This window comes from Gobio gobio, assembly GCF_949357685.1.
Source record: "Gobio gobio genome assembly, chromosome: 10".
NCBI lineage: Eukaryota > Metazoa > Chordata > Actinopteri > Cypriniformes > Gobionidae > Gobio > Gobio gobio.
In genome coordinates this window covers 50,363,035-50,379,814 of record NC_137116.1, presented here as the reverse complement: position 1 = coordinate 50,379,814, position 16,780 = coordinate 50,363,035, and the positions used below count along the sequence as shown (strand labels likewise).

General features: G+C 40.6%; 1 protein-coding gene across 3 annotated transcripts in view; it reads right to left on the bottom strand.

Moving 5' to 3' along the window:
- Positions 1-16,780, bottom strand: part of rapgef1a (Rap guanine nucleotide exchange factor (GEF) 1a) — a 41,613-nt gene that overhangs the window by 22,473 nt on the left and 2,360 nt on the right. For all 3 annotated transcript variants that reach the window (XM_079827364.1, XM_079827363.1, XM_079827365.1), the window contains exons 2-7: positions 6,672-6,817; positions 6,357-6,535; positions 6,093-6,249; positions 5,854-5,942; positions 5,596-5,748; positions 180-300 (exon numbers count right to left, since the gene is read on the bottom strand). In XM_079827364.1, coding sequence (XP_079683490.1) covers positions 180-300; positions 5,596-5,748; positions 5,854-5,942; positions 6,093-6,249; positions 6,357-6,535; positions 6,672-6,817 — 845 coding nt within the window. The remainder of the gene's footprint in view (positions 1-179; positions 301-5,595; positions 5,749-5,853; positions 5,943-6,092; positions 6,250-6,356; positions 6,536-6,671; positions 6,818-16,780) is intronic.

Below are 16,780 nucleotides of genomic sequence, written 5' to 3'. Positions count from 1 at the left end.
GTGAACTATCCCTTTAAAAATTGTCCTAGCTACTGACAACTGAGTGACTTTTCATTGCAAAACTTCAGATTAATTCTGAGTCGTGAAACAATTTTGGGGAAAAAGACTTTGAAACATACAACACTTTTATTTAAGGCTCATACGTAGGTTGGAGCACCAAGGGAACACCTAAATCTCACCTGTCGACAGATACCAATAGGAAGACTTGATCCACTCGTGGTACGGCTCATTGGCGCAACCACGGCAATCCTCGTGGGAGACGGTGCCGATTGACGCTTCTTTGGGGGGAGAGCCGGTGGACTGCAAAGGGAGAGTTTGTTTAGCCAATGCAAGCGTCAAATGGATTAACTAGAGCCATATTAAAAAGTCCCATACAAGCTGTCAATCAAGAAATCTACAGACACATTCTGGGCTATGAAAGTCTGCAACCAATCCCAAGCGACCAGAAACATTTTTGCAAAGCTTAAGTGGAATGCAGCTCTGGAACCACAAACCACAACTTTATAAATCAGTCTGGTTAGTTGCTCTGTCGCCCCAAAACAGATGCTAACAGTGATGTCATACAGAAGAGCGACTAGCAGAAGAACTGACTCATAGTGAATGTAGAGTACGTCTGGCTGACATTTACAAATACCGATTATCTTCTGATGAACCGGTTTTAACATGCCAGGTCAGATTTTCTTAAAGTATTAAATTGTTTCACCAGACGAGAGAGGCTTGAAAGGAGATTAAAAAAGGTTCTTGCTATGAAAGGAAACTATAAAACACCTGGAAGATCTGTCATAGTCCTAACACGGTCATTTATTTTAACAGTCTGACTGCTGTAAACTAACACAGCGCTGCTGGTAAAGGGATGAGACGCATTTTCGGCTGGGAGCCGAGTGACTGTTGGCCATTAAAACATCTACATGCCATTTCAGTGAGCTAACTGTGCTTCTGGGGTATTAGGGCTACAACAGCGCCTGAAACACACAATAACGAATTTCAATATTAATCAGGTCATTGCACTATGCATGGACAACTTCATCAGAGACGCTGCTTGCAGTCATAAAAGAATAACGTTTGATTTGTTAATATTAGTTATCTACATTAATAAACATAAACTAACAATGAACAATACTTCTACAGCATTTATTAATATTCTTCTACATAATATCAAAATTCCAGTAGTCAATACCACAGTAATATTCAATAGCTACTAATATGCTAGTGAACACAACTTTTTAAAGTTAAGTTGTTAAAACTTAATATAAATATTATCAAATTAAATTAATAACGTTATTTCTCAATGAAGGAAATATTGCTTATAGATTTCCCATTAATTATTCAGGCGCACAATCAATAGAGTAGACATTTCTTTGCGGTCTTATTAATATTAAAGGGTTAGTTCAGCCAAAAAATAAAATTATTTTATTAATGACTCACCCTCATGTTGTTCCAAACCAGTAAGGCTTTCGTTCATCTTCTTAACACATATGAAGTTATTTTAAATTAAATCCGAGAGCTTTCTGTCCCTCTATTGACAGTCTACGCAGCTACCACTTTCAAGCCCTAGAAAGGCAGTAAAGACATCATAAAAGTAATCCAGAGTCATATGGATCACTTTATTGATGTCACGGATTACTTTAATGATGTCTTTACTACCTTTCTAGGGCTTGAAAGTGGTAGTTGCGTAGACTGTCAATTAGGCTTGCTGCGATAGTCGGTGTTGCCGGTGTTCAAACGAAACACCGGTTATATCATTTGTCCACCGCGGCACCGCCCCCACCGTCGTTTTCATTTTTATAGTAATAAAATAATTTAGTTCAGTTAGAGAACAGACACTACAGTTAAAAACTGAACGTGTCTGCTCAACACAGTGTGAGCCGAACGAGAGTCGCAGCACAAACGCAGCAGGAGTCAGATTTCATTCATCAAGAGAGTGAAAAGCTGACAGACAAGATGATCATGAAGATTTGGTTTCAAAGCGAAATGTAAAAGCGCCTATTTAAAGGAACACGCAGAATTTTTGGGACTTTAGCTTATTCACCGTATCCCCCAGAGTTAGAGGAGTCCATACATACCATTCTCTGTGCGTGCCATAACTCTGTCTGACGCACCCACCGCTAGCTTAGCTTAGCACAAAAACTGGAGGTAAACGGCTCCATCTAGCCTACTGCTCAATAAGTGACAAAATAACGCCAACATTTTCCTATTTACATGTTGTGATGTGTATAGTTACATCGTGTATTAAGACCGACGGAATATGAAAAGTTGCAATTTTCTAGACCGATATGGCTAGGAACTATACTCTCATTCCTGCGTAGTAATCATGGAACTTTGCTGCTGTACCATGGGTTCCTTTAAGTGAGTTGTCATTGTACTGTTTTGTTGTTGTGTTTCTATTCAGAATAATAGGCTAATAAACCCACAATTCAAGCAACCCGCCCCGAATTGGCTTTAATTCCAAACCGAAAGTAAAATGAGCACGCGGCCACAATGGCATTCATTCACAGCCGCACAGTCATTCACGGTGCGTGTCCAGTCTGGCGCATTTTCAGATCATGCCTATGGAAGCTTAACTTTCATAGGAATTAATTGAAAACACCAACTTTGCTCTGCACCGCTCCGTTATGAATGCCTGAGCGGCCGTGCGCATTTTACTTTCGGTTTAAAATTAGCGATTTGAAAAGCCACCGCCGGTGATAGCGGTTTTATCAGTGTTGTCACACGTCGATTAACCGGTGGGAAAATTTCCTCACCGTCACATCCCTACTGTCAATGGAGGGACAGAAAGCTCTCGGATTTCATTAAAAAGATCTTTATTTGTGTTCCAAAGATAATCAAATGTCTTACGGGTTTGGAATGACATGAGAGTCATTCATTTTTGGGTGAACTATCCCTTTAACAATGAAAATTTTAAAAAACATTCTGCTAAACGTCTGCTTTTGTGTTACACAGCAGAAAGAAATACAGGTTTGGAACGACACAATTTTCTGTGAATTAACCTTTTTAAATATCAAGCTGACTTCAAGTTATAGCCAAAAACACCAGGCTGCTCAGTGAACAGACCAGTTGGTAGGCTAAACTTGGCATCAAAATAATCTCCAACTAAAAGCTCATATATCAGAGACACAGACTTGTTGGAAGGCTGGAAACCCGCCAAATCCATGGAAATGCCAGCAAATAATTCAGAGTACAAAGCGAACTCTCTTTAATGCCAGCAGCACAACTTAATCCTCTACTGTCTAGACTTGGTATCAGAATATCCCTTCTTGCACCCTCTCTTTCTTGTCTCTTTCAGCCTTCAGAGGAGAACTGACACTGTTAAGATCATTTCTCAGAAAACAGCCAATATGTCAATGACTCTCTGCTAGAGGAAGCCGGGGCTTTACTGATGCACCCTACAAAGACCTGAATTCTCAAGAACACCACTATTTATATCTCTCTTTCACACCTTTCATTTATGCTTCCCGCAAAGCGTGATGGGTCTGTGCAATCAACTGTAGCTAAACCCAGCACTTAAAACACATACGGCATGCTGTAGCAAACCACATCACCTGTGATATCTAGATGTTTACTGCATGCAACCCAGATAAGATGAAATGTTAAGATAACACAGCCCACTTCACATTTCCTCTTATAAACTGCTCGGCTTCTGCAGTACCACCTTTCAGACAATCACACTCATGTTTGGTTTTACACCATGAAACTTGTAAACTGAATAAACAGCTATGATAGGGCATAACATTTTCTGTTGTACTTTCTATTCATTTTCAACAGGGGTTGCAATTTTTCAATCCTAAAATTTAGAAATTCTTAATGTAGTCCCACAGACTTTTTGGGACTTTTCATCGCTTATTCACCGTATCCCCCAGAGTTAGATGAGTCCATACATACAGTCTCATTCTCATCTCTGTGCGTGCCATAACTCTGTCTCACGCACCCACCGCTAGCCTAGCTTAGCACAAAGACTGGAGGTAAAGGGCTCCAGCTAGCCTACTGCTCAATAAGTGACAAAATAACGCTGTGATGTGTATAGTTACATTGTGTACTAAGGCAGACGGCCAATAAGGCTAAGGCCAATAATCCATGAACTTTGCTGCCGTACCATGGGTGCAGCAAAATAGGTGCATGAAAATGGGCTTACTTCCGTCAACATAACCAACATGACAACCTGCTTGCACAGAGAGCGTGCTTGGGACTATTTTCAGGCACTGCGTAATATCATTGCACCTGCTGCACCCATGATACAGCTCAAAGTGTTGATTGAATACAATTCATCAGCATCACAGACAGAACACCAGTACAATCTGCAAGTTAAACTTTTGAACAATTCTTCAAAAATGAATTGCAGATAGTACTGGTGTTCCGTCTGTGATACTGATTAATTGTGCATTTTACCAACAAACTGAGACCAGTATTGTGTTTTGACCCACACACACATATATATAATATTAGTGGTAATAATAAAAATGAGTGCTGGGAATCGGTTAAAAAAAATTAACTAATTAAATCGCATTGTTTTCTGTAATTAATCATGATTAATCGCAAGTTTTTAATATTTTGATATGGTAATAATTTCAGTTACTCTCCAAATTAATGTAGAAACAATTTAAAGACAGCATATTTTCAATATTTGTTGTGATGGCATCTTTTTATGAATGTAGGCCAGTATCACTGATACTAATGTCTCTATGAAACATTAATGACATTACATTACAGTATAAATGAAAGCTACCAATTTCAACATTTATTAGGCTTTAAAAAAAAACTACTTTTAATTTAAGTGAACTTAAAACAATCTTTAAATAAATCCATTATAATAAATGTTATATTTACCTGTGGCCTTCCCTGTTAGACATACAGAAATGTAATAGTTATCAAACACCTTTCTTTACTGCATAAATAATACATTAAATATAGATTAATCATCATTAAAGCTACAATATTCTCTGTTCAGTTTGTTCTTTGATGAACATTAATGACAGGCATCATCATCAGTGCTGCTGTCACTTTAAGATCGGCCGCTTGACGCAGATCTGACGCGCATCTCATTTCCTCACGTTCATTTAAGACGTTATTTAACCGATTTAAGACTCCTATTATGAGAATACTCGACAGAACTGGCATTTGGGCAACATTCTCTGTGTTAATGTTATTGTTTGTTCAAGAGTGAAAGAGAACTCAATGTGTGCACGAGACTGGCACAACTAGGGATTGAGACGCAGCCACACAGACAGGACACTCACATACAGCGCGTTCTCTTATGTCTTGTCGCGCTTAGATGGTTTAAAAGCATTTACATGAATAAGAGCGTGATCATATAATGTAATGCTAGGCACAAATGTATGTAAACGAACACTGCGTTAATTGCGTCAAATATTTTTAATGAGCTAAAATGAAAAAATGAATCGCCCGCGTTAACGCGTTAATTTGCCCAGCACTAATAAAAATATTAATAATAATAACATATTCAAAACTTTTAACAGAATTGCGTCTTTATTGCTTTTAATTAACCAACATGTTCCGTATTTGTGGATAGTGCCGAACACATAGCCGGACGCATTTCTCAGGCCACGAAGACTAAGGTTTGACTAAGCAAAGCTTTCATACCAATGTTCAGGCACTTTGAGTCCAGGTAGAGGGGGTTTAGGAGGGGCCATCTCCTCATCAGGGACATCATTTGGGGTCTCTGTGGCCTCGGCTGGGGTAGGGGTATCATTCAAGATGGTTTCCTTCGACTCAATGACGGGGGGCTCTGGAACACTGTCATAATAAAGAGGTAAAAACTCATGACATATTTCAACATCAGCCACCTCACTTTTAAAGAATTTAGGCATAATGTTCTTTCACAAAAAGCTTTTCATTTACCGCTTTGGGCTGGTGACAGGAGGCAGGGTTTTGACAGGTGTTGTAGGGGAGGGGTGCTCCTGCTTCTCAATGGCAACTTTAACAAGCTCCTACAGGAAACCACAGGCAAAATCATCTTTACACACAACACTGTAAACTGAGAACAAAACCCATGGCTAAATGCAGCTGGGTGGAGAATAGATGGAGACGTCAACAGACTGCTAAACAAGCCCTGACAGAGTTCTACTGAACATTAATACCTTCACACCATCCAGCACTGCTTTGATCACAGTGGTGACAGTTGCAACTATTTCTTTATCCTCCAAATTCACCCCTTCCAGCATCACTTGGTCCGACCAGCGAATGAGGTTTGCAAGACTTTGATAGAGTCGACTGAGACAGGCGGACACTCTTGAACTGCAGACAGACGGCGGGAGAAGTATTAATAAATATTAATATGCATGACTATTTATTTAAAGCTGAACAATAAACTAATACTCTCAAGAGGCTTCAAGCATTTTTACCTGCTCAGTGTCTTGCCATCAAGATGTACCAAGCTCATGATGGCCTCCAAAACTTTGCTAGCAGAACCAGGAAGCATTTCCAAGACCTTCTTGTCCACCACCATCTTGTCGATAATAGTCTTGAAATACCGCAAGGCGCTGACCACTTCTTTCTCATGCTCCTCTAATCGACTCAGACTCTAAATGTGATAAAGAATCACCAAAAACATCAATGTGCTTGTTTGCTTTCAGACTGCCCGTGTTTTCAGACAAAGAGCTTTGTTTATATAGTTAACATCCAGAAATACTACAACGATAGTAACTTTTACTTCGTACCTTGGTCACAGTCTTTTCTGGGGACTTCACGGGTTGATCTGGAGGTGGTTTGGACTTTTTGTTTGATGGCGTCCTCTTGATTTTGGGAGAATGGAATTTGTCCTTTAGTTTCATCGTAAAGGATGTCAAGTGGGAACGCTGGGATTCTGAAGGAAAATAAAAACACACATTATTATGAGGGGAAATTAAAGTGCATTTCCTCATGGTTCTTAAAGGGATCCCCTGGTATTAAGACTTGTATGGCTTAATATAACATAAATGATGTCTCTTACTGAAATATGTAGTAGAAAACCCATGAAAAATCTACGTTATTTAAAAAATCCATTATATATTTGGACAATGGGCGGCGCCATTTTGTTTGCGTTCTAGGTCGATGACGTAGAATGGTTGCTCTCGGTAATCAACTGGCGCTACCTGTAGCTATTTTTACCACAACACAACTCGAAAAATGTTTCAGAGTTAAACAAAACCAATCAATTGCTTTGTAATTGCATTTAAAACACACTCAAACACAAACAGATTGGCGCGCACACACACACACACACACACACACACATCTGACAGACTGCTCTGTCTCAATCGAGATGTGTTATGGGCTGCCCTCGTCAGTCTCCACGAGAGTGCTGTCCTGCCGAATCGGAACCAGGTGACAAATTAGGCAAGTCAACCCTCATAACATTACAGCTGATTGAGCGTGTGTGTGCGCGCACAGTCCACGCATGGATGTGTGTATGTGTGTGCGTGCGCGCACGTGCCAATCTGTTTGTGTGTGAGTTTGTGTGCACATGTGTGTTTGAGTGTGTTTAAAATGCAAAAAGCAATTGATGGGTTTTGTTTAACTCTGAAACATTTTTCGAGTTGTGTTGTGGTAAAAATAGCAACGGTAACCAGTTGATTGCCGAGTGCAACCATTCTACGTCATCGACCTAGAACCGGAACGCAAACAAAATGGTGCCGCCCACTGTCCAAATATATAATGGATTTTCTAAATAAGGTACATCTTTAATGGGTTTTCTACTACATATTTCAGTAAGAGACATAATTCATGTTATATTAAGCCATACAAGTCTTAACCAACTGGGGATCCCTTTAAAATATTTTTTTGTTGTTGTTAAATTTAATAAATATATTATTTCACACACCATTACCATAATATATAAAGTGACTCATTTCGCAATACACAATGTCATCCAGCGAAAAGCATTGTTATTATAGTATTATTTCTATAATATTATAGCATTTATTAATATTTTGAATTAGCTTTTTCTTTTTAAGTTTACTTAAGTTTTAGTCATTCTGTTATGTGCTTTTGTCATCTTTATTAGTTTAAAAAAATTCGAACTAGCGTTAATTTATTTTTATTTCAGGTTTAGATTTAGTAATTTAGGTACTTCAACTTCGACTCTTATTTTACTTTAGTTCGTTGCCAATTTATATTTTATTTTAGCTTTATTTCAATGAACAAAAACACTTTTTAATAGTTTTAGCTTTAGCATCTTTCAGGTTCAATGCGCTATGAGACATTAACCATATTCTGTATCTTGGGAATATACATGTGAGAGGAGACTCGGTCCTTTGTGTACAGTGAAATCCTCTTCAACTACAAACTGAATTGGTCACAGTGTGACTTACAGCTCTCTTGGAGCGTGTCGCTCTGGAACAAATTCTGGTGATGACACTATTGTGCAGGGCACAAAACCATTTAGGGGCAATTTATCCTCACACACACATTAGAGGAATGAAGCACTCAGGGTTTGCGAGGGTGCTCTGTGAAGTTTCAAACCATATGACACAGATTTTCTTTATCAAAGCCAGAAAGAGTCCGACAAGTGAGTTTAATGGAGTTTTGTCAGGATGTTCGACTCATGTGGATACTAGCTTTGAAAGTTGGGTATGAGTAGATTAGCTCCCAAGTATTTAGAAGACGTAAAGAAGACAACCGCATATCAAAGATAGAAGATTTTCTTTTATTGAAAATTTGGGGCAGGATCAAACGGATTGCCCCTTTTAAAGGGATAGTTCACCCAAAAATGAAAATTAGCCCATGATTTACTCACCCTCAAGCCATCTTAGGTGTATATCATGACTTTCTTCTTTAAGACGAATATAATCAGAGTTATATTAAATAATGTCCTGGCTCTTCCAAGTTTTATAATGGCAGTAAATGGAGGGCGAAATTTTGAAGCCCAAAAAAGTGCATCCATCCATCATAAAAGTAATCCACACGGCTCCATGCGTTAATAAAGGCCTTCTGAATTGAAGCGATGTGTTTGTGTAAGAAAAATATCATATTTAAAACTTTAAAAACTAAAATAACTAGCTTCCGGCAGAAGACATATGCAAGTCGACTTATATGCCAAAAAAGTAACCCCTGCACTGACGTAATGAGTGGCGTAATCTTTGACGCCTCTCGCGGTTCAAACAAATAGGGCTGGGCAACAGACTCAAGCTCCTCTTCTCTTATATCGAAATCCTCCGACATTTCTCTTAAAAAATTCTCGTTTTATACTTTCTAAATTTGTGACCAGTGTTTTGTTTTGCTCCATCCTCTGCGCTTCCGCGTTAGTCAATATGTCATGGGTCAGGTCAGGGGTTACTTTTTCGCCGTAAATTTATGTGTACGGACGTCTGTCAGAGGCTAGTTACTTTAGTTTATAACGTTTTAAATATGGATATTTTTCTTACACAAACACAGTACGTTTGTGAAAGTGTGGAGTACGTTTATGATGAATGGATGGACTTTTTTGGGCTTCCAAATCTCCAGATTACATTTTTTAAAGGGTTAGTTCACCATAAAATGAAAATTCTGTCATTAATTACTTACCCTCATGTCGTTTGACACCCGTAAGACCTCGGAACAGAAATGAAGATATTTTAGTTGAAATCTGATGGCTCTGAAAGGCCTCCATTGGCACAATGGCACTTTACACTCTCAAGACCCTTAAAAGGTACTAAATACTAAATAAATCTCACTACAGTGGTTCTAAAATAACTTTATGAATCGGCGAGAATAGTTTTTGTGCACAAAAAAACCCTAAATAACGACTTACATAGTGATGACGATTTCAAAACAAGGCATCATGAAGCTTCGAAACGTTATGAATCAGCGAGTCGATTCAGCGGTTTGAATCGCCAAATTTCAGCAGTTTGGGCGGTTTGACACGCGATCCGAATGATGATTCGACTCACTGATTCATAACGCTTCAAAGCTTCATGATGCCTTGTTTTGAAATCGTCATCACAATGTAAGTCGTTTTTTAGGGTTTTTTTGCGCACAAAAACTATTCTCGCCGATTCATAAAGTTATTTTAGAACCACTGTAGTGAGATGGACTTTGTAACGACGTCTTTAGTACCTTTTAAGGGTCTTGAGAGTGAACCGTGCATTGTGCCAATGGAGGCCTTTCAGAGCCATCAGATTTCAACTAAAATATCTTCATTTGTGTTCTGAAGATGAACGGAGGTCTGACGGGTGTCGAACGACATGAGGGTAAGTAATTAATGACAGAACTTACCCTTTAATACATCTCTGATTGTATTCGTCTGAAAAAAGACAGTCATAAAACACATAGAATGGCTTGAGGGCGAGTAAATCATGGGGTAATATACATTTTTGGGTGAACTATCCCTTTAAAAAAACAAACCTCTTGCAGAAGCTCAAACGTGCTGCGTAACAGGAGAATGAACCTCATTGGTTCTTGCACGTCAGATGAACATGCTTGAGCTTACGTTTACCACAACTGATGAGTGCGTTGATGAATGTTTATATGTGAATAAAAGCCTAAGTTCAAACTGTTCATCATATAAAGCGATCCTGTCTCTTCAGAAGATTTGGATTTAACCGCTCAATTTATATGGATTAGTTTTACGAATCTCTTTATGAACGTTTTGAAGCATCAAAGTGGTAGTTGCGTAGCTGTCAATGGAGGGACAGAAAGCTCTCAGATTTCATCAGAAAAAACTTCAATTGTGTTCCAAAGACGAATGAAGGTCTTACAGGTTTGGAACGACATGAGGCTGAGTTAGGGCTGGGGGATATGGCTGAAAACTGTATCACGATATAAGTGTTTCATATCGGTCGATATCGATAATTATTGATATGTTTTATGACCCATTTAAAATAAGGACCAGGAGAAAAATATTTTACATGTAAACATTTTTATTTTAAACTTAACCTTATTCTGATTATAATCCCCTCAGTTATAAAGGCAGAAATGTCAACACAACCATGGAAAACATGGTCAAAATATAAATATATATAAGTCTAAAATCACAATGAACACTTCATTATCTCTTAGCATTAAGGTGCAGTGCCTTTAAATGCCGTTTAAATGCTTTGTCATAAGGCACTGATGCAGAGTAACATTATCTCTCCATGTAGTTTCAAAGGCTGAATCCGAAATCGCCCCCTATGGCCTATACCCTTAAATAGGGCACTATTTGAGGGGACAGCTATTTGTAGAGGTGTCCGAAACCATAGTGGACGTTATTGAGTGCACTCATTCTATCCCACAATGCACCGCAATAACGAGTGTACAGCTGATGTACACACAGCGCCTGTCCGAATTCGTGGACAGTATCAGTGGACTAAAGTAGGGAATAGTGATTGAGGGTTTAGGGGGCGATTTCGGATTCAGCCAAAGTCAAGAGTAGCACAAATGAACGAGGCGACGATGGTCAGACTTATATTATTACTGGCGAGATGACTTGTTTTCCTGTTTTATCAACAATTTTATAGCTCGCCGCGGCACTCAATTTCCACTTATCACTCCACGCCGGTTCTGTTTACTGAAGAATGAATCCAACACGAGACAATGACATAGCGCAACCAAGCTCGATACAGTTACCTGATTGGCTGTTAGCCTGTCACTCCCTACGTTGCTTGGTTACCACAGAGTGAGTGCCTTTGTTAGTGCAACCAAACTTGTTTCCCAACCTCTGGTTTCTTCCGACGAAGAAAATAAAAAATTATCGAAACGCATTTTTTATTGATATCGATTACAGGTCTATCGCGATACATATCGTTATTGTTTTATCGCCCAGCCCTAAGCTGAGTAGTAAATTACAGAATTAAAATTTTTGGGTAAACCCTTAAACAAATAGCCAATAGGCTTTAGTTTACATCTCAGCAGTATACTTAATGCTATTGCAAGTCAGAAGCAGCTGGTTTGAGCGTGAAGGACACTCTTATCCCTTAACCCTTAAATGCATACCTCGTGTCTTTAGCGACCCGAGACATCATTCACTCCCCTCCTCCTCATTCATTTTTTAAAAGTTAGACATCAACCTTAGTATTCCTCAATCAATCCATTTTAAACAATATAACAAGAAAAAATAAAATAATAATTGAATGCCTGTTTTTCCACTAGTTTTTTGTCAAAATTGTATAGGGTCGCTAACGACCCGAGGTGTGTAAGATTGTACTTTTTTTTCTGCACAATAATAAATTAAACATATTTCGTTACCTTTTGGAGCTAGGAAGGGTTCGGTTTGAGCAGATGTTTTATACCATCACCACTGTCATTAATCTGTGTTCTGCTGGATTTTTCTTCATGACTGCAAGTTAGTGTTGGTGTGACCGGTCTGAATTTCGCGCGGGATTGCACATACCGTAAAACTTCAAATAATAGCCGAGTCCCAAATAGACGCCTGTCTCTTTTAAACGCCTGGTGTGACGACAGGTTTGGGTAAATAAAGGCCGGTCTCAAATAGAGGCCGGGTCTGTTTTTTAGTATCGGGTTGTATTTGATCTTCTAAAACCCGTCAGATCGTCTGTTCTATGTTTTGATTAGATTTCACGTGACAGACGCAACCGTTAATGAACGACTCCTCACTATGGCAACATAACAAAGAGGTTAACGAACTTTCAGTCTTCAGTTTTTCTTAATTCTCTCAATACCACCATGGAGACACATAGAAAAAAGTATGATTTGACATTTAAGCTGACAGTTGTCAAATTTCAAGCGTGGGAAAAGCTGGATACGGAGTAGGGCTGCTCGATTATGGAAAAAATCATAATCACGATTATTTTGGTCAATATTGAAATCACGATTATGTAACACGATTATTTCACATGACTTTGGGAATGTGTTGTATTTATTAAAAATACACCTTTCAACAATTCAATTGAAATTGTAACATTTGTTGTACTTTTTGAACTATTAAAATAAATAATATAACATATATTCAAATCAAAGTATAAAAGTATTCACGTAAAAATGATAATCACAAATAAATAAGATAAACAATATGGTTCGGCTAGATATGCTTTTCAGGTATGTCTAACATTAGTTTTCAGGTACAGAAATGTCTCAAATGTAAAATAACATTGCATATTTGAGTGCATAAATTAAAGATGAATCCTATTAAACTTACAAAAGCTATTCAATCCGGATCGGATATGCGTCGTCTTTCTCGACTGTATAAAGTTCACTTAAGGCATATACAGACTATGTCTGCTAGGATACTCATCAAGATGGACATGTTGACATACGTTTTGTGTGAGTTTGTCCGTTCAAGAGCAAGACTTGAAAGAGAACTCAATATTTGCGCGCTGAGAGACGTGTGCGCGCTCTCGGATGATACATTATCAGATAGATACATTTTCTCACAGCGCGCGGCTTCTCATTCGCGTCTTCTGGCACTAAACCCGGGTGACGACGGTGAAAACGACTGGTCATATTCTAACATATGGCAGCACTCGCATGCATTGCACAAAGTTTACAAAGAGAGAATTATTTGAAAAATATGAGGGGAAAAAGGACGTTTACACGGCACCCCTGCTCTCGTCAGTTTTTGTTTCTTTATTAGATTGTCATAGGTCACTCTGTTTAATTTTCAAGTGGTTAAACAAATTCGTGGTGTTCTCTTGCGTTGCAGACACTACTTGTAGCAAATCTTGCACGTAACATGTTTTTGCTCGTCGTCTGATTCCTCGAAGCCAAACTGTTCCCAGACAACGGAGTTGGTTTTGCCTTTTTTGCTCACCAAACGCTGCTGTAACTGCCCTCCTTCTGCCATCTTTACTCGCGCAGAGTTTTTAAATTCCAGCGGATGATATGCACACGAGACTCCCGATCTGAGAGAGATTTGTGGCTTCGGGAGGGGCGGATGTGCGCGTGCGCGTTTCATTCAGAACGCAAGGCAAAATAATCGTTTTTTCTCGATTGTACTATTTTGGTGATCGTTGGGAGGCAAAATCGAAATCGAAATCGAAATTCGATTAATTGCACAGCCCTAATACGGAGCGGCCGAAAAAGTCCTTCAAGGTATGCTTGCGCGCACACGTGCGCGTGTGTGTTTGTGTGTGCGAGGGAGAAAGAGGAGATAATATATTTAATTAACTTCGGGATGTTATCTTAGGTATGTGGCTGTGGCCTGACAGTAGCTTCTGATGGAAGCGAGGATATCCATTGTTTCAAAGAGGGAGAGCCGTGCGCATCTGGGCGGGAGCTGTTAGTGCAAGCAAGGCAGGCAGAGAGAGGGAGGGGGAGAAGAGCGACGAGGAGGAGGAATTCGCCAATGAACTTGTAATTGAGGATCGCGGGGATGATGATAGTGATGAATAGAGTCATTTTCTATCACATGATTGCAGTTGTTTTACAGGGTAGCTGTGGCGAACAGCGAGGCCGAGGGACCGTGAGGGCGGGACGAGGCGGCGCTCATCAGGGAGGATGAGCGCCAGCTGCGCGCCGCAGCGATCTCGGCCCTCGCGGAGGAGTGAGGGACTATAAAGGAGGAGCGACGACAGTGAGGGACGAGAGAGGACCAGGCCTGGATTTTATGTTATGGTTTATTTTGTGTTCGCTGCAGTCGTCCGTGAGGGGCTGCAGCTTTTTATTTTCATTTGTGTTTGTATGTAGCCGCCATTTTATTTTGTCTTTATTTTGATTAAACATTTTGAATGTTCGCCGGTTCCCGCCTCCTTCTTCCCGTACAAACAACCTTTTACTACAGTGGTGCCGAAGCCCGGGAGGAAGGAGGGACACGCTGTCGAAGAGCCCTCGCAGCTGAGGGGGATCGCGGTGCCGCGGAGTTCGGGCAGCGCGGAGGAGAGAAGTCCGCGAGCGGCTGCCCGAAGCGGTGGTGCTGGAGCGGATGAAGGTCGGTGGGACGGAGAGCTCGCTGCCGTGCCCTGGGTCGAGGTGGGGTGGCTGCCGTCCGCGAGGGGGCGAAGGAGTCCCCAGCGCTTGCCCGGAGCCGAAGCCTGCTGCCGTCCGCCATATTGGGGAGGAGCCGGAGCGCTGCCGTCCGCCAGTTTGGGGAGGAGCAGGGAGCGTGGGACGGGGACTCGCTTCCGGCCGCCCTCAGAAGGAGGAGCCACCGCCGGCCGCCAGGGGGCGGAGGAGTGTCGAGCCGTCCACCGGCCGTCCAGTACCACCGCATGGCACCGCGAGGAAGAGCCTCTCGGCTGGCTGAGGACCGAGCGGCAGTGTGTCTGGGAACCGGACCAGAATTTTTTTTTTTTCTCCTCTCTCCACTCTCTCGTCTCTGTCGCTCCTCATGTTCCTCGCTCCGTTCTCTCACCTCGCTGTTCTTACCCCCAGGTCCCGCGGCCGCCGTGATCGGCCCCCCCGGGGAGGGGGGGGGGGGGAGTAGAGCGCAGACTCGGGAGTGCCCCCCGGCCTGCGAAGGGCGTTGGGGGTATGTGGCGAGCAGCGAGGCAGAGGGACCGTGAGGGCGGGACGAGGCGGCGCTCATCAGGGAGGATGAGCGCCAGCTGCGCGCCGCAGCGATCTCGGCCCTCGCGGTAACATAAAGGAGGAGCGACGACAGTGAGGGACGAGAGAGGACCAGGCCTGGATTTTATGTTGTATTTTATTTATGTTTTGTTATGTGTTGCTGCAGTCGACCGTGAGGGGCTGCAGCTTTTTATTTTCATTTTGTGTTTATTTGTATGTAGGCGACAGTCGTCCGCGAGGGGCTGTCGCCGCCATTTTAGTTTGTGTTTATTTTTGATTAAATACTTTGATTGTTCGCCGGTTCCCGCCTCCTTCTTCCCGTACAAACATACGTTTACTACAGTGGTGCCGAAACCCGGGAGGAAGGAGGGACACGCTGTCGAAGAGCCCTCGCAGCTGAGGGGGATCGCGAACGTCATTGAACGTCATCGCGAATATTCGAACGTCATTTTTTAGCAATTTTGGCAGCCCTAAAGCGCACACACACATACCGGTATAAAGCCGCCTCTGACATACAAGTGCAAAAATAAGCTCCTTTTTCCAGCTTATTAATGGTCAAATACACTCAAAAAATGTCTCAATGTCCAACTTGGCGAGTATTATCGTAAACACAGTCGTAACCAGTTCAGGAAGAATGTGTAACAGGAACAGTGTTTATCCATGCGTGCGTCAGGTCTTAAAGGGACAGCAGTTATTTATTATTCAAACTACAAAAAGACAAAACGGTCACTTACTGCTCTTGACTGATTAACTTGTGTAACTCTAATGGATTAATCTGTATTTATTTTTTTACAATGTATATGTATATGTATAATATATATATATATATATATACAGTTTCTTAACTGAATACTGTTAGACCTACCTGAAAAAATAAAGAAGTCTATCTAATTTGTATCTTTATTCTATTGTATTTATTTGTGCTATAATTTGTAAATTGTTTATTTGTTCTTATTTTATTACTGTTTACTCATCTTTTTAAATTCAATTTGAAATCAACCTTCCTTGTGCTGTATGTGAGCTATTGCAACACAATTAGTTAGCAAATATTTATGAGATAATTGTAATGGTAATTGATCAATGTTTATATATGAGAAAAAGCTTAAAAGATATCATATAAAGTGATCTCTTCAGAAGAAAATTTTAACAGGACAAAAAAATACATTATATTAAAAATATCTATTTGACAGTATATGGAGCGTTTTTCCCTGTGGTATCGAAAATGGTATGGAATATCGATACTTTTTTAGGTATCGTATCGAAGTTAGAAATTCCAGTATCGTGACAACACTATTAAATGTCATGGTAATCTGACCTTTAACAGCCAAAAGTAAAAAGAGATAACAGCAGGAAAAGAGCCTGATACAGTTACTGAAAAATAGCTAATGAGTTTAAAAATGTGCAAGACGGGAATTACCCAGAATGATGT